Source organism: Agelaius phoeniceus, chromosome Z (assembly GCF_051311805.1).
Source record: "Agelaius phoeniceus isolate bAgePho1 chromosome Z, bAgePho1.hap1, whole genome shotgun sequence".
Classification (NCBI taxonomy): domain Eukaryota; kingdom Metazoa; phylum Chordata; class Aves; order Passeriformes; family Icteridae; genus Agelaius; species Agelaius phoeniceus.
The window spans coordinates 84,558,183-84,580,261 of NC_135303.1; the positions used below are offsets into that span (position 1 = coordinate 84,558,183).

The 22,079-nt window shown below is 52.7% G+C and overlaps 2 protein-coding genes across 2 annotated transcripts; one reads left to right on the plus strand and one right to left on the minus strand.

The window, feature by feature from the left end:
* The first annotated feature begins 287 nt into the window (after nucleotides 1-287).
* Nucleotides 288-7,542, plus strand: LOC143692271 (receptor-type tyrosine-protein phosphatase mu-like). Its single transcript, XM_077172197.1, has 11 exons — nucleotides 288-296; nucleotides 1,324-1,481; nucleotides 1,560-1,695; nucleotides 2,947-3,096; nucleotides 3,267-3,366; nucleotides 3,875-3,954; nucleotides 4,369-4,503; nucleotides 4,945-5,070; nucleotides 5,636-5,793; nucleotides 6,071-6,206; nucleotides 6,718-7,542. The coding sequence occupies exons 1-11, from the start codon at nucleotides 288-290 to the stop codon at nucleotides 6,790-6,792; spliced, it is 1,263 nt and encodes a 420-aa protein (XP_077028312.1). The 3' UTR covers nucleotides 6,793-7,542.
* Nucleotides 7,543-7,926: 384 nt separating this feature from the next.
* LOC143692155 (uncharacterized) lies at nucleotides 7,927-21,884 on the minus strand. The gene is made up of 6 exons (XM_077171723.1): nucleotides 21,754-21,884; nucleotides 11,455-11,637; nucleotides 10,685-10,897; nucleotides 10,010-10,252; nucleotides 8,927-9,166; nucleotides 7,927-8,491 (listed from the first exon to the last, which is right to left on the minus strand). Exons 1-6 carry the CDS (start codon nucleotides 21,812-21,814, stop codon nucleotides 8,484-8,486), a joined length of 948 nt encoding a protein of 315 aa, XP_077027838.1. The 5' UTR covers nucleotides 21,815-21,884; the 3' UTR covers nucleotides 7,927-8,483.
* Between the last annotated feature and the right edge of the window lie 195 nt (nucleotides 21,885-22,079).

Genomic DNA, 22,079 nt, shown 5'->3' on the forward strand with positions numbered 1-22,079 from the left:
TCATTGGAGAGGGAAACTCTGCCAGTGTCAGCACTGCCTTCTTTCTCTTTCAGCTCCATGACCCTTTTGGAATCTTGCTGTCTCTAATTTCTTATCTAAAACCACAGTTTTTAGGTCTTCTGTCAGGACCCGCTATTAATGACAGCTGGGCTGCCTCCTCTCCCAGTACAGATTTTAGTAGGACTTGTGAGGTGTTCAGGTTCGTGCCTGGGTTTTAGTCTGGCACGGAGCTGAGGTGGGTATGCAGGATGTGTTTGGGTTTCAGCAGCTGGTGGGAGCTGTCAGACATGGACCCTGTGGGGAGCCTGGTCTCCAGCACAAAAGGTGCAGTTTATAGTCAGCAGGTTGCTATAAATGGAATCCATGCCAGGCTATGAGTCCCAGGTTTCTGTGCCAGGCAAAGGCAGTCAGTCAGCTCCAGTGGTCACCCCAGAGCAGTCTGAACTGACGTTGCACATGGGGATATTGTAGATTCTTGAGGGCTTGGGTGAAGTGACTACAAAGGGTATAAAAGCAGATAAAGGCTATGGAATGGATTCTCTGCACATGCAGGATGATGGGACAGGTGCCTGCGTGACACCTGAATCAATCTGCAGAAGGTCCACACTGAAGCTCCTTGGTCACTTACAGCCCTAAACCTGGACACATAGTTTATGGTTTAAGATAACCTACAAAAGGTCATTTGCCAAGATGTGTGCTCGTGCTGAAGTTACACCTCAGATAAAGGGCAGAGACTGAAGGAGTTGCAAGGAGGGAAAACAGGCACAATAGGAAGGAATTGCAGTGATGCATATTTCTGTCCTTTCTTGTCTTGCCCAGAGCGATATGTAGCTGAAACATAAAGCTCCAAGAGCACCTGATGGTAAGATGTAGCATTAGTTCATGCCAAGTGAAAGTGATGCTTAGGGAAAATCACAATGGCTGGTAACAAGGGACTACATTCACATCAGTGTAGTAACAGCCTTAGGGTAGATCTTTTCTGGGCAAGCCAGGGCTTTTTGATGACTGTGGAAATACTCTAAGCTGTGATTTGTATCATTCCCCTCTGGGGCACGAGCTGCTTTTCCTGCTTTGCGTTCACTGCTCACGGTGAAGCAGAGGACAAAATGAATTGCGTGGCTGTGGGATGGGTGACTGTGCCCTTTAGTGTCCGAGGAGCTGCAGTGGAGCAGGCCTTATGGTGCGCTGCTGCAGGGAGCTGTGCTGGTGCCCCTCTCAAGCGGTTTTCTCCACTGCTGCCTCCTTGTCGGCAGGCAATGACTTGACCCAAGTTTCCTGGTCGCTTGCAGCTGCCTGTTGCCAGCTGTGTCTCCCTTTCTGCAGGCAGGCTGTGCTCTGCCGAGAGCAGTGGAGCAGTTTCACTACCTGCTGTGGCCGGACCACGGGGTGCCCAGAAACCCGTCGCAGCTGCTGTGCTTGGTGGAGGTGGTGAACAAGAGGGTGCTGGAAGCGCCTGCAGGCCCCGTGCTGGTGCACTGCAGGTACCGCGCTGGGGCTGTCTGGCTGCTGGGGCACGGCCAGCGGGGGCAGCGCTGACCCGCGCTGCTCCGTGTCCCCAGCGCAGGCATCGGGCGCACAGGCACCTTCATCGCCCTGGACTTCCTCTTGAAGATGGGCAAGGCTGAGGGCAAGGTGGATGTGTTTCGCTGTGTGCAGCAGCTGCGGGAGCAGCGGGTCAGCATGGTGCAGACCAAGGTGAGGAATTTGCTCCCTCCACGCCTCGGGCTGCAGATCCAATGCCCACCTGTGGGAGTCGACACAGGCGAGTGGCCAGAACAACCGCAAAACCATGGCTGAAATGCCAAGAGTAAATTTATTTCATTACCTCGCTAGCTGGAGGATGCCAGGAGGTAACACATAAGTGGGAACACCGGCACCATCAGGCCCAGTCCATCCTGGGGGACAGTGGGGCTGCTCTTTTCACCCATTTAACAAAGGCCTGTGCATGTGTAGTTTACCAGTGATCTCCTCTGTGTCTTTGTGATCTCTGGTCTTTGATGTCTCCCAAAACAGGGAGCTCAACCACGTTCATGGCAATGGGCTCCAGGTCTCTGTAAACACCAGTGTTCCCTCTACATGGATTCTACTCCCCAAAGCAGAGAGAGGATAAACAGCAGTAGACTGTTTATAGACAATATCTAGGATTTCTCACACTGTCCTTTTCCAGACCTTGGTATGCCCAGCTGTAAGGCCGCTTGAGACAATCCAGCAAGCTCCTTCTGAATGAAAGCCATTCTTCTGCTTTTAACCCTTTGCTGTCAACACCACCCTTCCCAGAGATGTGGCATGCAAAGCCACATTAGCCATGCTGTTCCTGATCTAGCCACAGGGACTAGGGCTACCAGGTGATGGAGACTGAAGGATCTTTTCAATGCTGTGTCCAAAGCAGCTGGAATCTTCATTCCCCGAGACTCTCTGAGGTATCAGCAGCATTTGTATGTATCAGTCACCCTGCCACAGAAGGGCTGTCTTGTAGGCAAGGATGATGAACGAGAGTCCACCTGTGCCTCTGGCTTTCAGGATGTCTGTCCTTCCGGAGCTCCTGGGCAGCAGTGTCCTGGCTTAGGGACTATGTCCCCATGATCTGCTTAGTGCTGGGCTCCTTCAGAGAAAAACCAGGTTGGGCTGCACCAACCAGCCTCTTGTACAAGGTCTAACTAGTCTGCAGGTTTTCCAGGCTGCCTTCCCCAGAGCAGGGGTCTGGTCTGAGAGGGAGCACTAAACCTGAGGAAGATGATCTTGTCTGGGTTGCTGGAGTTGCTGGCTGTGTCCCAAAGCAGGGCTGCCTGCAATGAGAAGTGTCTGGCCTCAGGGATGCGTGGCAGGAAGGTGAAGGATGAACCTGGCTCACTTCTGGCACAGTTTGAGGACAGCTGGTGATCTGGAGCTCCAGGGTTCCTCCTGGACTGGCTCCAGCCTGTGCAGCTGAGCCGTGTCCTCCCGCAGGAGCAGTACAGCTTCCTGTACGAGGCGCTTCTGGAAGGTTTGCTCTGCGGCAGCACCGGGGTGCCCGTGGAGAGCATCGCCAGCCGCGTGCACTCCCTGCGAGACGATGAGACCTCAGGCTGCAACAGCGCCCTGGAGAAGGAGTTCAAGGTACCACCAGGAGACGGTGCACTGGTGCTGTGAGGGCTCCTCTGTGATGCCAGCCCCCTCCTGCTCCCCTCCCCAGCAGTGGGATGGAGATGGGGGATCATTTCTCTGCAGTGGCCCAAGAAGGTGAGTTGCTGACAGGCAGGACTGACTGGGGTGAATCATCTCTACAGGCCCTGCAGAGATTTTCTGAGTTGTTCCAGCTCCTGCCATGCAGAGAAGCAGAGAAGCCCAGAAACCAAGCCAAGAACCGCAAGCCAGGGATCTTGCCAGGTAACACTGGCAGGGCTGGGCAGCCTCTTGCTCTAAAGCCAGAGCCTGACAGCAGCATGGGGGCAACGATGCTTTGCTGCTGCTTCCCTCCCCGGCACATGTCACTGACAGGTTGGGCTCAGGGTGCAGTTGTTGTATTCTGGTGAGTAGATAATAAATGCAGATGAGGCTGATTCCTTCTGAGCCTGTTGGAGGTACAGGGGGTACACCTGGGATAAATATGTCCCTGGTCTAAACTTTCCCAGTGGAGAAGCTCAGATGAGGCACATCAGGGAGCAGTGAGGAGGGTGGATCTGCTGTGGAGCCAACCACAGGGTTTTGGGCACCCCCCATCAGGGTGCCCTGAGCTGTCACAGCCGTGGGTGTGGTGGTGCCTGTCCGTTCCATCCTGTCCAACCCATGGTGCAGGGAGCTATGTTGGCTGTACCTGTTGCAGGGAAAGCCCCCTGCCTCTCCGTAGGGAGGCAACAAGCGATGATTTCCCCCTCTCTGCTCCTTGCCTCCGCAGCGGACTCCTGCCGGCCCATCCTGATGTCCTCGGTGAACGCAGACGGCTCGCCAGCTTACATCAACGCCGTCTTTGCCAGCGTAAGGCTCCGGCCGCCGCGGGAGCGGGAGCTGCTCGGGGCAGCCGGGCCCCTCCTGCGCAGCCCAGCTCCAGGCCAGGGTAGAGCCCCCAGCCCGGGGGAGGTGTCCCCGCCCTCGGGCTGCTGCACGGTGACTGCTGGCCCTGCTGCCAGGAGATGGCCCCCGCGACCGCGATCGGCGGAGCCCTGCCTGCGCGGGCAGCGCAGCGGCGTGCGCCAGCCACAGCCTGCTGCGAGCTGAGCCCGGCTGCGATGAGCTGAGAGGGCAGCGGGGCGCTAACATGAGCAGCTCTGAGCAGGGCTGGGCTGCCTGGGCCTTCTCCATCTCAGCAGGGCGGTAGGGAGCCGTGGCCGCTGTGGGAAGGGCTCTCGGGGATGCTGGCACTCTCCCCACACACATCGTCCTGTCTTGCAGACGTACACCGAGGAGGAGAGAATCATCATCACGCAGCTGCCTTTCCCCACCACGCTGGTGGATTTCTGGGCTCTGGTCTGGGATTACACTTGCACATCGCTAGTTGTGCTGAATGAACTCCAGGAGCTGGACAAGGTCAGCAGCCCAAGCTCTGTCAGCTCTCCCCTCTCCTGGTTCCCTGTGGGGCCGAGCAGTGTGGTTTCTGCCTTTGGCCCTGCATGGATCTTACCATGAGAGCCCAGCTTGCAGCAGGACCCACTGCAAGCCTGGGGGCTCCACCTGGGAGAGCCCTGAGGACAGTCCCAGCTCCACAGGTCCACAGCAGGGGGCTGTCCTTGGTGTCGCTGCAAATGAGCATCCCTCGGGTTTTGTTGAGCCCTACCCAGGTGTCCTGTGTGATGGAGTGTTATTCTCTGGCTGCAGCACTGGGCTGGTGCCCAGCAAGTGGCTGGCAGAGCCATGTGCATGTGGCTTATGGGCGAGGGGCTGGTGTGAGCCCCCCCATGTGCGGGGCCGAGCCCTGCCCTGCCTGCAGGCGGGGCCATGTGTGATCAGGCACCTCTCGCCCTCCCCCAGACGTACGTGCAGTTCTGGCCCAGCCAGGGCGAAGATGACTATGGCCGCTTCCACGTGCAGCTGATCTCAGAGGAGCCTGGGGCTGGCTTCACAACCTGGACACTTGTCCTCAGCAACAGGCAGCAGGTGGGCCCTTTGCTCAGAGCTGGCAAACTCCTTTGAGAAGAATCTTTGCATGAGCTGGGAAGAGCAGCTGTCAAGAGGCTTTAATTTGGGCTCAAAGTCCCAGACAGAGATGGCACAGGGATCTGGTGGGGTCCTGGCAGGGCACTGGCCACAGCAGAGTCTTTTGCCTTGGCAGAGAGGTTAATCCCAAGGAAGTGAGGCTGCAGGCACAGGTAGAATTCAGAGGTGGTTTTGTGTGCCCTCCAACTGGAGGACAGCAGCTGTGGTTGGAGTTTGTACATCTCAGTGGTTCATGGAAGGGGAACTGCTGCAGGCAGCTGGACACAGGACCGGTGTCAGTCTGAGCTGCACCTGGAGCTCAGCTCTTCTCTTATGCTCTGTCTGTTGCTCTCAGAGCACTTGTTGGAGAAGAGCAATGTCTGGAGTGGCATTCCTAATGTGGGGCTGCTCCCTTGATCCAGTGTGCGTGGCTGAGGCAGGACTGGCATGTGCTGTCCCTCCCCTTCCCTCCATGAAGCCAATAGGTCTCTGCTCTGCCCAGCCCTCTGTCTTTCTTCCCCACTAGCCCAAGAAATCTGCAGTGGAAATCCGGTTGCATCAACTGACAGACTGGCCCATGCAGCATCGCCTTCCGCCACACCCTGACACCATCATCAGCCTGCTAGGGAAGGTGGAGACACACCATCGGCAGAGCCAGGATGGACACATCCTTGTCACCTGCTGGTGAGTGATGTCTCCTGGAGGAGCAGCCATGGCACAGAGCTGGACACAGCTCAGGCTGTGTCAGTGACATTGGGGACAGCTCCATCTCGGGTGGATGTGTGCATATGAATTCAGCGCGGTTGAGGGAGGAAGGCTCCCCTGTTGGAGGTTGGTTGGGTGGGGGATGTGTGGCCAAGATCATCCTGAGAGTGTGGGGGTCTAGGGGGACACCTCTGAGGCTCAGCCCTGCCACCTGCCATCCCAGAGCAAATGAAGCTCCCCTTGCCCTCCTCCACAGGGATGGAGCCAGCCGGAGTGGGATCTTCTGTGCTGCTGGTTTCCTGTGTGAGCAGATCCAAAGTGAGGGCATGGTGGATGTGTCCCAGGCTGTGAGGATGCTGAAGAGGAGGCGCAGACAGTTCATTAAAAACGTGGTAGGTGCTGACTTCCAACCCAGCTGGGATGGCAGCAGCCCAACAAGGGCCATATCTTGCATTGTCCAAGTAGCTGCCCCAGCCCCTCTGTGCTCAGATCATCCTGAGGCCAGGTGCCAATGAGATCTTTGTGAGCTCCCAGCAGTTGCTGCTGCTGGGACACACCCACTCGCTCAGTGGCAGGTTCTGCAGAACTGAGCGGGCACCAAAGCATCCTGCATGATGAGTGGCCCCTTTCTGGTCCACCTGGCTGCTGAACACTTTGTGTCATGGATGTTGGCTCTCCTGCCAAATCCAGCTGGCTCCAGTGCTGGTGTAGCCCATCCTTCCAGCTCCCGGAGCACATGCCTGGATTCCTCAGCTGGGGATGGCGGACTCCAGCTGGGATGGGGAGGGTGGACTGCACCTGTGTGTGGCATGCTCTCTGTCAGGAAGCTGTTGGAGACCAATGCTGACATGCCACTGCAGGTGTTGGTCCACCAGAGCCTCATGTGCATCCTTTTATCCACAGGAACAGTATGGGCTCTGCTATGAACTAGCCCTCAGTTATTTGAATTCATTTGAAACCTATGGGAATTTCAAGTAGGGGCATGACCACAGCCTGTCTCTGCATGGGACTTTGACTCCCTGGAACAGCCCTTCATCAGTAACAGTGGAATCAAGAGGGGAAAAAAAGGGATGTGCATGACCTCAAGATGCTTCACTCTCCTGAAAAACCACCCCAAGGGTCCTCCGTGGCTGGAGAACACAGGCTAGACTGTCTCCAAATTTTGGCCAGGTGTTGAAATGGGAACCTGACCCTCTGCCCAGCATTTGTGCAGGAACTTATCTGGAATCACAGCCTGAGCATGAAGACCAGAGCAGAGGCACCAGGATTTCACCTATGCTTCCTTGCCAAGGATGAGGAGAACAGCTGTCCCATTGAGGTTCCTTGTCCCCTCAGGTAGCCCCAAGGAAAGTGGGGTAGCACCAACACCCACATTGTGTTTGCTCAGAGAAGTCTCCAACCACTTTAAGATCCATGGTGCTCAGGAGCACAGAATATCTGTCCAACTGTGGGAGAAGCAGGAAGCCCAAAGTCAGCAAGAGCCAAGAGTGGGACACCCATGGTCCTGCAGGGCTGAACTGCTCCTTCAAACTCCACACAATCTCCTCCTGGGGCTGCATCTTCCTGGTGCTGCTCCAAGTGCCACTGCCCTACCAGCTCCACAGAGGCTCTGCCATCAGCCTGTGGCTGCACCATGGCAATCCCAGGCTCTGGTGTCTCAACGTCAATATCCTGGATGTGGTTCAAGCAGCACCACAGAAAGAAAGGCAGGAGACTTCAGAAGCAAGAGTGACCCCATGGCTTTGTGTCCTGTGTCTCACCAATAAAGGCCATGGTGGTGGTGACCCCTGATCTTTGCTTTTCTTCCAGGTTTGACCTGGCACAGGGGCAACAAGGGAGCTGAAGGCACAGAGATACCACAGCATGGGCACAGAATACACTCTTGGCCAAAATGTGTGTGGAGAGCCATCACCCTTGATGGATTGCCACCACACATGTGCTCCAAATTCACATTAGAGCTGTCCAGCTCAGCTCAGTAGGTCAGAAAAGCTGTCAGGCAGCACCAGGGGAATAGAGGATCACAGCAGCCCTGCTGGTGGCTCCCCTCAACAAGGCACAGTCAGCTCCCTGCAGGGGAATATCACCCCACAGGGGCAATGAGGGGAGCAGGCAGAAGCTGTGTGGGACAGGCAGCCCCTCCAATCCATAAGCCTTTATTTCTTGTCCAGACAGAACAGGTAGAGTCACAAAGCAGTCCAGCCAGGCCAAGCAAAGCCCTGGGTTTGGCTGAATACCAGCAGAGAGGGCAGAAGGGTTGGGAACCCAGAGGACAGCAGGAGAATGCCATCAACCTGGGCCTGTGTGTCTGGGACTGGGAAATCTGGCATACAAGTCCTGCTTCCAGGAGTGCAAAAATGAAAGCAAAGCCTAAATAAAAGGATTACAGAAAGACCGATTCAAAGGCCTTGCAAAAGCAGTAAGCAATCCCTGGGAGTTGAAGGGGTTGAGGAATGAAAAAGCTCAGCTCTCGTGGGCCTTCTGTTTTCCTCTTGCCCTGCTGAATTGGATGAATTTCCTGGGAGCCCCGTGCTGGTCACAGTCACAGGAGAGCCAGGGGACTTGGCAGCCATCAGCGCTGGGCTGGGGTTATCCTTCCCATTTTCTCCATGTCCCCACTGCTCTGGATGTCTCCATGGTCCTGGCTGGGGCTGAAGTGCCTGATCTCCAGCCTAGCCACCTTTACGTGTGGAGAAAAAGAGCACCCAGTATCAGAGACAGCACAGGAAACTGAATGTCAACCATTGGGTGAATTTCTCCAGTGGCACAACCGCTCCTGTTCAGTCAAACATCAGGACACCTTGGGGAGAACAGAGGAAAGCCAGGAGGGTGTGTCTCCAGCTGGGCTACATCCCAGCTCCCAGGGAGCAGCAAAGGGATCCTGCCTGCCTCAAACCCTCTGAGCTGTGTGGCTGCAGTGATCCTTTGGTGCCATGGGAGAGCACAAGAGGAGACATTTCCTCCTGGCCTGGAAGCAGGAGCTGCTTCCACAGCCTCCATCCTCACAGTGCTGTCCTCAAGGAAAAACCCTGACCTTCCCATGCTGTTTCCCCTCAGTGATGTTTGCAGGATCTCCCACTGCAAAGGATTGTCCTGCTCCTGATCCCTCCCTTACCAATGCACTCCACACGGGATTGAATGGGGGCCCAGGCACCTCTGGAGTCTCTTCCATGCCAAAATTCTTCATACACACGTGTCCCATAATCATACTGGAGTTGAGTCTGACATTGGATTTCAGTGAAGGGTGGCTGGAAACCCTCAGGGCAGCTCAGCATCACTTTCTCATCCTTCTCATAGTTCTCCTGGTCTGGTGTCAGCTTGAGTCTGGAGTCCCACTGGGGCCTTTTGCACGCTTCTGTCAGAGGTGAGAGTGGGTGTTAGATGGGCAGGAGATGATGAAATGGGTATGGGGGAGTGGTGGGAGAGAAATCACCAGCCATCCCTCCAGACAATGTAGGGAGGGGGAAGGTGACACATCCATCTGCTGGGGTGTGACCTAAGGGCAAGACTTGTTGGTAAGGGGCTTTCCTTGAGCTTGTAAAGTATGAAGAATCACTGCTTGATCAGTCTGCCTCTATCCACCCACTTCTCTCTCTGGATGCTCCTATCCACATCCCACAGCCCAAAACAGGGAGACTCCCGTCCTGTCTCTCCCTCTCTCCTGAGCACTGCCATGTACTGCCATGCCCACACTGGGCACAGCTGTGTCTCTGGCAGGGACAGCTCTGCTTCTCCCTCCCCTGATGGGTGGCATTGCTCCTCCCCAGGTCCATCCCATACAGCCTCCCTTCCCAGTGCCAAGCCCTACATCATCAGGGCTCCATTCATTCCCCTCTGCTCCAACCCCTGCAGGTGCAGGAGATGTCCCCCAGGTCCCTTATCCATGTGCCAGCAGGAGAACAAGCAGACCTTGGGTGCATTCCAGGGTGGCACCTGGAGGCACAGCAAAGATAATGGAACCTCCATGGGCACCTGGCTGGCAGCCTTGGATCCTGCCCCTGGCCTGGGCACTGGGCTGGGAGCCCCAGACTTGGCCTGCTCAGGAACCACTGCAGGAGATTTCAGCTTGCCCAGCTGGTTCTGCCTGCTCTGTTGTCTCCTGGCTGCGTTGTTCTCTTCAGCAGTTTGCACAGGCAACAGAGCCCTGGGAGGGTGAGGGTAGAGGGGAGACATGGGCAGCTGCTGCAGCCTCACTTACCCATACACAGGACATCCCCCTCAATGTGTGTCCAGGCACCTGTGCTGTTCCTGCCCCACCAGGCATCCACATAGACTGGTTCTCCCGAATTCACTTCCAGAATTGCTCTTGTACATTTGACCTCGGGGAAGGAGGGCTCAAGGCCTTTGGGACAGGTCAGGGTCAGTTCTCTATTCTGTGGGTATTCAGTTTCATTCTCCAAAAACTGAAGTCTTGCATCCCATTCAGGTTTTGGGCATTTTGCTGTCAGGGAGAAGGTGTGAGAGTCCTTCTCAGCGAGGGAATGCTTCGGCAGGAGAGGGACCAAGGCTTTTCCATCATGAACTATGCTTAATGTCTGCATTCCACACCATGAGGAAAGCCAAGGGCCCCCAAGAGCAGAAGAAGAGCATGTGCCAGGGCAAGGAGGTGATACAGGACACTGGGACAGAGAGGGGACGGATCCCCTCTGACTTCCCGTGACGTACAACTCAGGAATAGAGTGGGAGATGCAGAGATAGAGAAAACCTGTCCCACACTGAATGCTTCTAACCCTCCCCACCTTGGAGACTGCTCCCAGCTGGGACCTGACTCTGAGCTGTGCCCAAGGTGTCTCACAGATACAGCAGGATGTCCAGGTCCCCTCCACAGTGGGAAGTGCACGTAGCAGGGGAGAACTACTGCTTCCCAACTTACCCTTGGTGCAGCTCAGGGTCTGAGCCAACCTGTGCCGTTTTCCTGAAATGTCCAACACCTCCCAAGGATTCTTCCTGTTTGTACATCTGATCTTAGCGACGGGAGGAGCGTCATTCTCAAAGCAGCTCAGTGTCACCTCTTCACTGACCGTGTAAAATCTCTTGTTTGGCCTCAACTGGAGCTGTGAGTCCCACTGGGGCTGCTGGCATCCCACTGGGGAGGAGAAGGAGCTCATGTAAGCAGGATGGGAAATGGTCTGCTGGGATATCTCTTGCTCTGATTTGGACAGGTCTCATCTCCTTTGGTCACCACATTCAACTGCTGATCCCTCTCTTGCAGCCTAGGACAGAGTTATTGGTGGCAGCAGACCGCCCCAAGAGCCATCCCATCCATGCCTGCTACAGTCTTGCAGGCTTCTCAACTCAGGCTCCATTTGGGAAAAGCTGGGCAGGGACTGAATTCCTTCCCAGTCTTCACACAGAGTTCCATCCCCTCCCACCATGCACTCATTGTTGGAAGGCACAGGGCTTACAGTAGCCCCCAGTGCAGGGAGCTTTGTTCCTGCCTTTGAACTCCTCCCAGGAGCACAGAGCCCTGCAGGTGCCTACAGCAAGGTGCTGAGACCAAAAGAGCCTTGTCAGTGCCAGGACATGGGGAAAGCCAAGGCATCCGGGTCTGCCATTCCTGCACTGTCATCTGCACAACCTGGTCACAGAGGGTCTGCCAGCAGCTCAGGGCCCTGGGTCAGGGTGGTGCAGGGCTGTGCTTACCCTTGCAGGTGGGAATCTCATTCCACAGGATCTGGGCCCCTCTGGAAATGCACTCAATCTGTGGGACAGACGGCACAATCTTCCCAGCACAGCTGAGCCGCACCACTTCGTACAAGGCATAGTAGCTCTTGCTCGGAGTAAACCGCAGTTTGGGATCCCAGTTGGAGGGAATTTTGCATTTTCCTGTGTGCAAAGGCCAGGAGTCAGAGCCTGAGGTCACTGGGCTGCAGCAGCATCCATGAGGATGAGGGAGTTCCATGCAGAGGGGTGCCAATCCCTCTCTCTTCAGAGGGGTGGCAGAGATGGCACCTCCCAGGATGAGCCCCATCCCCCAGATGCTTTATCCCTCCCCACACCCTCAGGGCAGTGCAGGAGGGTTATCCACAGGGTTATCCTGCCCACTTGCTGCTGAGGAGACACCCCAGCCAGAGGGGTCCAGCAGCCTGGGGGATGCTGCTCTCTCCCACAAATCCAGGGGCTGTGGGAGTGCACCAGACTCTGCTGGCACCACTCATTGGCATTCCTGTCATTCTGCTGGACACGATCTAGTCACACCCACAGGCACATTTGTTTGCAGCAAAATCCCAATAGAGTTGCCACTTTGCTTTCTTTCTGGATGTTACACTTGTTATTTCCTCTGCTCTATCACCAGCTGCACATTTGGTTGTGTTTTGCAGCATGTAGCTTGGGCAATTGATTGAAGGAAATCTTCATATTCATTTTCATTAAATTCTAGACAGGAGTGCTACTGCCTCTCTGCATGGATTTGAATTTGGGTCTCTACCCTCTGACCAGACCCCACTTTTCACAGAACAACTGTAACTCTCTGTGAGTGTTCCTCCACCATACAAATTTAGCTGTAGCTGTCCAAACTTTGTCCAGTGTTACCAGGGTGCAGTCAGGCAGGCACAGAGAGTTTGCACTGCTTCCTACAACACCCAAGTGGCACCAGGACTCCCAGGAAAGCAGGAGTGCTCTGCAGACCTCATGCAGTAGGGGACCACACCAGCTGCACCTCCTCAGACAGAATGAAACCCCTGACAAATAAGTGGAAAAAAAATAGCCCCAGGCTGGCAAACTGAGCATCAAGTATTTCAGTCAGGTGAGAGCTACTCATGAAAGCATTTCCCATATTTTAATTTGCATTTCAGGGCACTGAATTGTGCCCCTAGGAAGATTATTCACTGATGGCTATTCTTTGATCCTAGAGGTACCATAGAAATGTGAACAAAGTTGCTTGAAAAGAGTCATGTGAGGCATGGCCTGAAGCAAGAAGCAGTTTGAGGGGATGGAAATTCTGCAGTTGAGGCAGCCTTAGGAGCTGAGTGGGTTGTGAATGCTCACAAGCATGGCTGGCCTCTCCCACATGGCCCCACTCTGGACTTCAGTGCAAGGGAGCCTCCTCATTTTTCCTTTTGTAACTGTTCTACACCTCCTGGTAGCTGTGAGACCTCCCACAACACTCAAAACTATTCAATAAGGGAGACAAGAGCTACCTTCCAGGGATGGTGGGCACTGGAGCTGATGTCACCATCATCGCCCACTCCCAGTGGCTACTGGACTGGAAATTGGTACCTGTGAATAGGGTCATCTCTGGGACTGGAAGAGCTGCCACCTCCATGAGGAGCAAAAGGACCATCCTAAATGCGGGACCTGAGAGTGGGGTGGCCACCGTAGAACCGTTCATGGTAAGGGCTCCCATTACCTTATGGGACAGGGACCTATTATCTCAATGGGGGGCAAGGCGAGAGACCCCTTCAAGACCACAGGATTTCTAATTGGGGCCACTGTGGAGTGTGCCACTCCATCACTCACCTGGAAGACCTATGAACCCATGTGGGAGCACCAGTGGCCCCTACCAGCTGAAAAGCTGAAAGCATTCAAGTCCCTTATGCAGGAGGAGTTGTCCAAAGGCCACATCGTACCAACCAACAGCCCTTAGAACATCCCTGTCTTTGTTATCAAAAACCCTGGCAAGGACAGGTGGCTCCTGCACGACCTCAGAAAGATCAATGAGGTCATTGAAATATGGGTCCCCTGCAGCCTGGCCTGCCCTCACCCTCAATGCTCCCCAGGGATAGAACATTGGCAGTCACTGACATTAAAGACTGCTTTTTTAACATTCCACTCCATCCCAGAGGTGCCCCACGGTTTGCCTTCTCATTCCCATCCTTGAATAGGCAAGCCCCCTGAAAAGATACCACGGGAGGGTACTCCCTCAAGGCATGAAGAGCTCTCCATCTTTGTGCCAGTGGTTTGTCACCCACATTCTCTCACCTCTCAGAACAAAGTTTCCAGACACCATTGTCCTCCACTAAATGGACAACATTCTGATTTTTACCCAGACAGACACATATTTGGACATTGTGCTGAAAAGGACCATCCATGCCATCAAGGAGGCAGGATTTGAAATTGCAACAGAAAAGATTCAGCACACCTGCCTGTGCACCTACCTTGGACTCCAAATCAGCGAACGGACCATCGTACCCCAGCAGCTCACCATCAAAGATGACACAAGGACCCTGAGGGATCTTCACCAGCTCCATAGGAGCATCAGTTGGGTCCGTCCACTGCTAGGGATTACGAGAGAGGACCTTGCAATGCTTTTCAACCTTCTGCAAAGCTGCAAGGACCTCAACTCACGGTGCACCCTCACTCCAGAGGCCAAGGTAGCAATCCAAAAGGTATTGACCAATGAGATCCAAAGCACTGACCACGAGACAGGCCCACCATGCAGACCCTAGCCTGCCTTTTTATTTTGCAGTTTTGGGTAAGTCACCCAAATTCCATGGATTAATTCTTCAATGGAAGAATGGTCCAATGGTCCTTCAACCCCACTTTGAAGGACCAACTTTTAATTGTAGAGTGCGTGTTCCAGTCCCACCAACCAATTGAAACCATTACAAGACCCCAAGACCTGATGGCTCAGCTCATCACAAAAGCCAGAGCATGCCTCCGGACCTTGGCAAGGTGCGATTTCACATGCATATACCTACTATTGACATTAAAAGATCTGGATACTTTGTTCCAGACAAACAAGAACCTCCAGTTCACTCTTGACAGCTACCCAGGTCAAATTTCAACTCATTTCCCAAAATGCAAACTTTTTAATTCAACCTTTAATCTGGTTTCAAAATCATTAAAAAGTAGAACTCCTCTGAAGGCACTGAGAGTTTTTACTCATGGCTCAGGAAGATCCCACAAGTCAGTTATGACTTGTAAGAACCTAAACACTTAGGAGTGGGAGTCTGATGTCCAAATTGTTCAGGGATCCCCGCAGATTACAGAATTAGCAGCCATTGTCAGGGCCTTTGAGAAGTTCAAGCAGCCTCTAAATCTGGTCACAGATTCAGCCTATGTTGATGGGGTAGCTGAGAGAGCTGAACATTCATTGTTAGAGGAGGTCTGCAATCCAAATTTACACAATTTGCTCTTGAAACTAGTTTATCTACTCTCCCACTGAGAGCAACCATAATATATTATGCATGTGAGATCATACACTGGCCTCCCAGGACCAATTGCTGAGGGTAATCAGAGGGCTGATGCTCTGGCCATGGTTGTACAAACTACTTTGCCTTATATATTCAACCAAGAGAAGCTGAGCCATCAATTTTTTCATCAGAATGTTCCAGCCCTTACCCAAATGTTTAAAATTTCACAAGATCAAGCCAGGGCAATTGATGGCTTGTGCCCCAGTTGCCAAGACTTTAACCTGCCTTCTATGGGAGCCAGAGTTAACCCCTGCAGCCTTGGAAATCTGCAGTTGTGGCAGACTGATGTCACCCACTATGGTCCCTTCGGGAGACTCAACTACATTCATGTGTCCATTGACACATTCTCTGGGGCTGTGTTCACCTTGGCTCATGCAGGAGAGAAGCTAAAAGATGTCATCAAACACTTCCTCCTTGCATTTTCCACCTTGGGCTGGAAAATAAAAACTGACAACAGTCCTGCTTATACTTCCCACAAATTCTAACAGTTTTTAGCCAGTGAGGGGTGAAGCACACCCCTGGCATACCCCACTCCCCAACAGGACAATCCATTGTAGAGAGGGCCATCAAGCGGGTCATTGATCACCAGCATGGGGGAGGTTGAAACCTTATCAAGCATTGAAAGATTGTGCGAGGCTCTTTATGTTATCAATTTTCTTAATAATTCATTTGCAGGGCTAAATCCCCCCATTGTCAGGTGCTTCTCAAATAGTACCAGAGCTCAGCTCATAGAGAATCCGCCTGTGCTAATCGAGGACCCCAAAACCAAATGGATAATGGGCCCTTTCCAATTAATAGCTTGGGGGAGAGGGTATGCCTGTGTGTCCACAGGATCAGGCCCAAAGTGGATCCTCGGCTATTTTAGGTTGGAAATGGGTGTGTATTCTATTCCTGGCTGTGAAGCAGTTATCTTCTTTTAATTAGGCAGTTTTCTTTATCTCTTCCACAACCAATCCTCCCTCCAGGGAGATATCTTCTATTAATGGGCCATTGAGTGTCACTGCATGAATGATAAAAATTACATCATCCCATTGCGAGAAGCTCAGAAGGAGGAGCCAAGCATTCCTATCTGGGTATAATCAGAGATTTGGAAGACCACAGGCAGCATTTTCCATTGGATTCCCAGAGGAGCAGCCCTTTCCCACTGGTTTCCCAGAGGAAGGCCAGGTCCATCTACACCACCACTGGATCTTCAGAGGAAGACTACACCCTTTCTACAGGATCACTGCTTCAGCAGAACTACATCTGTCACTCCAGGAGGACTGCAGCCACCATTTCATGGGACTGCTACCAACATCCTGACCCAGAGGGTGTCAGGTCATATTCTGACTCTGTCAGTGTTGTTTTTTATTACTGCATTGTTTATTTTATTTTTTAAATTTTCTTCCCTAATAAAGAACTGTTATTCCTGCTCCCATATCTTTGCCTCAGAGCCCTTTAATTTCAAAATTATAACAATTTGGAGGGAGGGGGTTCACATTTTCCATTTTAGGAGAGGCTCCTGCCTTCCTTAGCAGCCACCTGTCTTTTCAAACCAAGACACCGGCAAAACATAAAGCTGTATCTAGAGCCACCAGACACAGCACCCAGAAGAACTCCTGAAGACCCAGAAAAAGAAGATCCAGACCATACACATACAGCCTGGAGAAGGAGAAAGAGAAGAAAGAAAAGAACCGCATGCTGCACAGATCCAACTTCCGAAATCAGCTCTGCCTCTCCTGGCCCATGAAACTGCCTACTGGATTTTTCATGTGGGATAAGTTATATCCCATCTTAACACCTTGTTACTTTTTAACTTCCTTTTCTTTCATAATATCGCTATTTTATGCTATCCTCTAAGTTGTTACATTGGTTTTGCTTCCCTCACATCCCTCTAAGATAAAAACAGAAAAAAGGGTGGAGTGTTGTGGGAAGAAGACAATAGAAGTTATGAAGTTACTTATTTCCCCAGTTACAAGTTTCCTTTTAAGACTCCCAGGAAGAACTCATCTTTCCTAGGACACGACCATGAGTTACCAACTACTCACCACCACACTCTGGATGTTCCTCACCCTACCACCAGTGACCATGTGGATTGTCCCGCAGTCAGCCCAAAACATCTGGGTCCCCCTGGCAGCAACCCTCCAACACGACAGTTTGTGTCTGTCCATGGACAGCGTAGAAAATGCACTGTCAACATACCTAAGCAGCCATAGATTTTCTACTGCTGGCCCATGGACATGGCTGTCAAGGCTTCGTCAGGATGTGCTGTTTTAACTTATCCTCACATTCAAGGTCAATCCAAGTATCCAGGGGCTGGAAGAGCTCACAGAAAATATCAAGACTGAGAAAAGTGCTGATGAACTTACTGAACTCTTTGAAAGATGGGACTCACAGGATGGGTTTCATCCTTTGTCAAGGGACTGTTTTGGGTTTTAATTATGATTGTCATTGTGCTAGTTAGGTCCCTGTGTTTCATTAAGTGTCTGCAGAGGTCCATGGGAGAAGCCTTTTTAATTGAACAAGAAGGGGGAGTTGTGGAGGCCTGTGAGCCCATTGGGAGAAGGCGAGTGGCAATGCCCTGGAGGCATCCCCCATAGGTTAGGGGTCAGAAAGCTTCCCCCATGGTGCTCTGCAGCACTATGCTAATTTACCCCAGTTCTGTATTCCCCACTGGCCCGTTGGCCGTCCCTACCCCTTTTACGCCTATATGATCTTTTTCTAGAATATCCACTCCCTGTTTCCCCATTGGTTAATGCAATGCTGCCTGTCCACCCCGGCACTCCCTATTGGCTCCTGGCCTTTGTACTGCACCTATGTCCTCAGTTGATTGGCCCTGATGCTTTGCTCCACCCTCTTTTTGCATATTTATACCCTGGACCCTCTACTGTCCATTGTCTTCTGTCCCTGAACTCCTTCAGCACCAGACCTTAATAAACCCTTGCTGGAACTCCATACAGAAGATCCTCCTGTATCTCACCTGCCTGCTAGCTGTGGTGTGCTTGAGTGCTGAGTGTGTGAATGTCCTGTGCCTGCCCAAATGTTCTCCCTCCGAGGACACTTGCAGGGAAGGTAGTGGCACTGACCACCTCGCCTCACCACTACACACAAGTGTGCCAGCAGTGTGTCTGCCCTTCAGACACAAAGACTACACAGGAGAGCAGCCCTGCAGGAAAACCCTCATGCTCCCTCCTTGCTTCTTCTCTGCCCACAGGGCCCCTTGCAAGCAGCAGGGGGATTCCTATCCTCTGTGACTCATCCTTTCCTTCCCAAGCTCTCTGAGCTGAGTTTGATGCCATGTGCTTGCTGAGGGGAGCTAAGAAAAGCAACCACTGTTTCCACAGAGAAAACCACTGTTTTTCCAGTTGCACTGGAGAGTTGTATTGTAGACACTGAGAACAAAACATGGGTCTTACAGCATCTCTCTGAATTTGGGAAGGGAGGTGATCATTTGGCCCCACTTTTTAAATTCCTCCCAGGCTCCCCTGTGCCCTTGGACCTGCCAGATGTGCCCCTGTTGTGCTCAGGGGCAGACAGAGGCTGAAACAGCACCCACATCCAAGCTGGACATGGACCATGCTGAGCAGAGCCCAAGGGCTGGGTGGGAGAGATCAGAAATGGCAGGCAGAGCCCACAGCTCATTCCAATACTCAAAGAATCCAGTGACTGGAGAGTACCACTACAGGGGAATGCACCAGCTAGAGGAAGGAGGCTGAGTCAAATGAAATTTCAGCAAGGAAAATATAGAGTAGATGTGACCAAATAGGTACCTTTTGTAACATGCAATGTGTGCTCACTGTGAAATGGAAAATGCTGAATGCCTGAGACAGGAGTGGTAACAAAAGGTTGGTCTATTTACCTCCAAAGGCAGATATTTACTGTTTTGGTTTTTTTCCTAGTTGAAGCTATTAAATGAATACTCTCCTCTCTGATATTGTTTATTACCCATGAATATAGAAAGCCTTTTCCAGAAATGTCTGGACTGCCTGTCCCTGCTGCAAGGAGTTATGAGCCTGGCAGGCTAAACAAAGGCCCAGCAAGGGCCAGAAGGGGAGGGTCAGGAGAAACAGCTTTGCTGATAATTCAGGTCAGGCTCCCGGGTTCAGCCCTTTGCTTAACAGCAGAAGGTGTCCTTTCTTACACTGTACTATCTCACACACAAAGAAGAAAGGACAAGGTGAAATCTAAGAAGCAGTAGGACGAAGTTCACCCCTTTTGGCAGGGCAGCTCAGCAGCTGAGAGAGGTGACAGCAAAGTGCACTGCAGTCTTGCTGTGCTTGATGCCATGTGCTTGCTGAGAGGAGCTAAGAAAAGCAATCCCTCTTTCCACCAGTGGAGAGTTGTTTTGCAAGGCACTGCAAACACAAACACGGGTCTGAGAGCATCTCTGTGCTCCTGACTAGCAACCAAAGCTGCTGAGCAGGACTGTAAGAAGGATGGAGCAGAGAGACCCTGGGGATGCTCTGCTTGGGAGTCATGGCAGGGAAAGGGGATGGCAAAGCAAGTCACTGAACAAGGCATTGTGAGAAGAGCCGGGAAATGGTGGCACTTTAACCTGTACTGGTGCACCAGATGCTAAAGGACATCTGACACGTGTCTAAGAACAGGAGGCAAAATTTGTGTTTCCTGAATCTGTGCTCTGGTGATGGGAAGTGGAAGCATGTTGGAGCACACAGTTCACCACCCCTGAGGTGCCAAGCCTCAGGCACTTCACTGCAGTACCTCTTAGCACTCATGTTCCCCATAGGATGTACTCTAGGCACAGTTTGGGATCCGGCTGGCACAAACCCTCTCAGATTGGCTATGGCTTACTTTCAGCTACCATCCTCCCACCTCCTGGTTATTGCAGCTGTGCTCCTGGTTAGAACCTCTTGTCAGCTGCCACTAGATCACACACAGTGTCAAGCAAGGTTGATGAAAAAGGCATCCAAGCCAGCTTGTATGTCAGACCCTATGCACAGAAAACGAGCCCTAGAAGCTTCCCCACCTGCCTTCCAGGGGCCCTGGAGCTGTAAGGGGAGGAGAGTTTTGTACAGGTATGGCATTTCAGGGAGGAAAAACTCCCTGTGAGAGCGGCACAGCAAGACAATAAGGTGATAATAGGACAATGACACAATGCACCCTGCCCAGTGCACAGTGTCCCCAGGATAGGGGGAGCTGAGCAGCAGGGCCAACCGCACGTGCAAACCACATCCTGTGTGTGCCTGTGGCTGCACTGCTGTTCCCTGCACTGCTCTCTGTGGCACTATGCACAACAGGTTTTACCCTGCATCTGCCAGGGGATGTGCTCAGGGATCCCACCCAATTGTTCCCTCTCTCTGTCCAATGGCTTTACCCTGCCCCACTGCCACTGTCAGTCCATTCCACCCTAGCAGACCCTCCTGCCTCACTGGAGCCATTTTCCTTGCCCTGTCCCTCTGCAAGAGGAGGCCCCTGATCCCTCAGATTGGAGCTCAGCAGAGGTGCCAGGATGGGATGAGCCCACGTGCTGAGGATGCGGGCAGGGCTGCTCACACTGCTGGGTGTGGCCAGCACATGTTTTTGTCTTGGTTCCTCTTCTCACAAGCACCAAGGTGCAAACTCAGCAATATCATCTGTGTCACAGGCAGTGCCAGACTCCTCTGGGGAAGGCTGGGTGACTGAGATCTGCAGAGTGTGACAAGAGCCTGCAGGCCTACAGGACCCTGCTGCGTCCCTCTGTACACGACACAGATCCTGGTCTTGGTGTGCACCTTGAAAACAAACAGGAAAGCCATGGTTGCACATGCTGGCCTGGGAGAACAGCTTCAGCAGGGATCTGGGCACTGGCAAGACACTGGACAGGAGCATATCCTCTGTTGCAGGTTTAGCCCTTGTTTTTTGCGTGACAGTGTGCTGTGCTTACATTCTCTGCAACCAGACACATTTTCCCTGGAAACAGGCTCCTGTGACACCTCTCACACAGTACAGCCCCTGATGTCACTTCACATCAGCAATTAAAGTTTCTGATCCCATTCCCTGTACTCTGTCACAGCCACTAGATCAGCTGTTTTCTCTAGCCTGCATCCACCCAGATACAACCCCACAGCAAACCAGGATGACAGGATTAGATGCTACTTTAATGATTTTTATCATCTAGCTCCAAGTTTAATGATTTTTATCACCTAGCTCCAAGAAAATTAGTTTAGACAAATACTCCAAGACAGGTACCGAACAATGCAAGGTCACAGTTCCTGCACCCACAGCTCAATTGCCAGACAGTGCTGCCTCCTGGGAGCACAGACAACATGTGAGCCTGCAAATTCCCAGTGACTCTGCTGGCATCAAAGTGTGCAGTCAGGGAAGGAAGAGCCCAGCAGAACCCTGGGGGTGCCCTGATCCTTCCAGCACCAAGGAAGTGCATTAGAAAGCAATTCCAGAATATGGTAAGTCCTGTCCCCAGGCTCTCCTGGACACCCAGGGGCTCAGCTCATGGCTCCCCAGGTCCTGGTGGGGCACCAGCAGCCATCTCCTCTGTGGTGAGGACATGGCACCCTGACACTGTGCCAGGACAGATGGACACCTTGTATTTCCAGCTCCATGGAGGAACACATAGAGGCTTTCCCAGCAGCCCAGGCTTTGCTGCCCTCCATCCCCAAACAGAGCTCTGCCTAAGCACAACCCAGCTGGTGGACTTGGGCCCCAGCGTGGACATCAGACTGCCCTGATACAGCTGCTGTATCCTGCACACCATAAGGCTGCACAGGGGCTCTGCAGAAGGAGCACAGTAAAACCTTCTCTTGCGGGCAGAGGAGGGAGCACTGCTTACCTCTTCCCTGGGGTTTTCCATAATTGTTGGGATAGGGCTTACCATGATTTTGTGCTGCCAGCAGAGGTGTGAGGAGCAGGAGAAGCATCCATTGCAGGGCCATGTTTGCCTATGCTCCAGGGCAGGACTGAGGTCTCAGCTACCCTGGCTGCCTCACTGCACACCCATCTGATTGTGAGTGGTGCGAACATGGAAAGGAAACAGGCACGCAGAGAAATCACATATGGTGCAAGAAGCTTCCTTACTGGATAGGGAAACTCTGCCAGTATAGCGCTGCCTTCTTTCTCTTTCAGCTCCATGACCCTTTTGCAATCTTGCTGTCTCTAATTTCTTGTCTAAAACCCAGTTTTTAGGTCTTCTGTCAGGAC

What these genes read in the sequence shown, in the direction of transcription:
- LOC143692271 (XM_077172197.1), top strand. An exon ending in CCCGTGCTGGTGCACTGCAG is followed by an intron (nt 1,482 to 1,559) that starts GTACCGCGCTGG and finishes CCGTGTCCCCAG; the next exon opens with CGCAGGCATCGGGCGCACAG. An exon ending in AACTCCAGGAGCTGGACAAG is followed by an intron (nt 4,504 to 4,944) that starts GTCAGCAGCCCA and finishes GCCCTCCCCCAG; the next exon opens with ACGTACGTGCAGTTCTGGCC.
- LOC143692155 (XM_077171723.1), bottom strand. Translation starts at nt 21,814, where the DNA reads ATGGCCCTGCAATGGATGCTTCTCCTGCTCCTCACACCTCTGCTGGCA. An exon ending in TGAGATTCCCACCTGCAAGG is followed by an intron (nt 10,898 to 11,454) that starts GTAAGCACAGCC and finishes TCTCCTCCCCAG; the next exon opens with TGGGATGCCAGCAGCCCCAG. An exon ending in GGGGGATGTCCTGTGTATGG is followed by an intron (nt 9,167 to 10,009) that starts GTAAGTGAGGCT and finishes CACCTCTGACAG; the next exon opens with AAGCGTGCAAAAGGCCCCAG.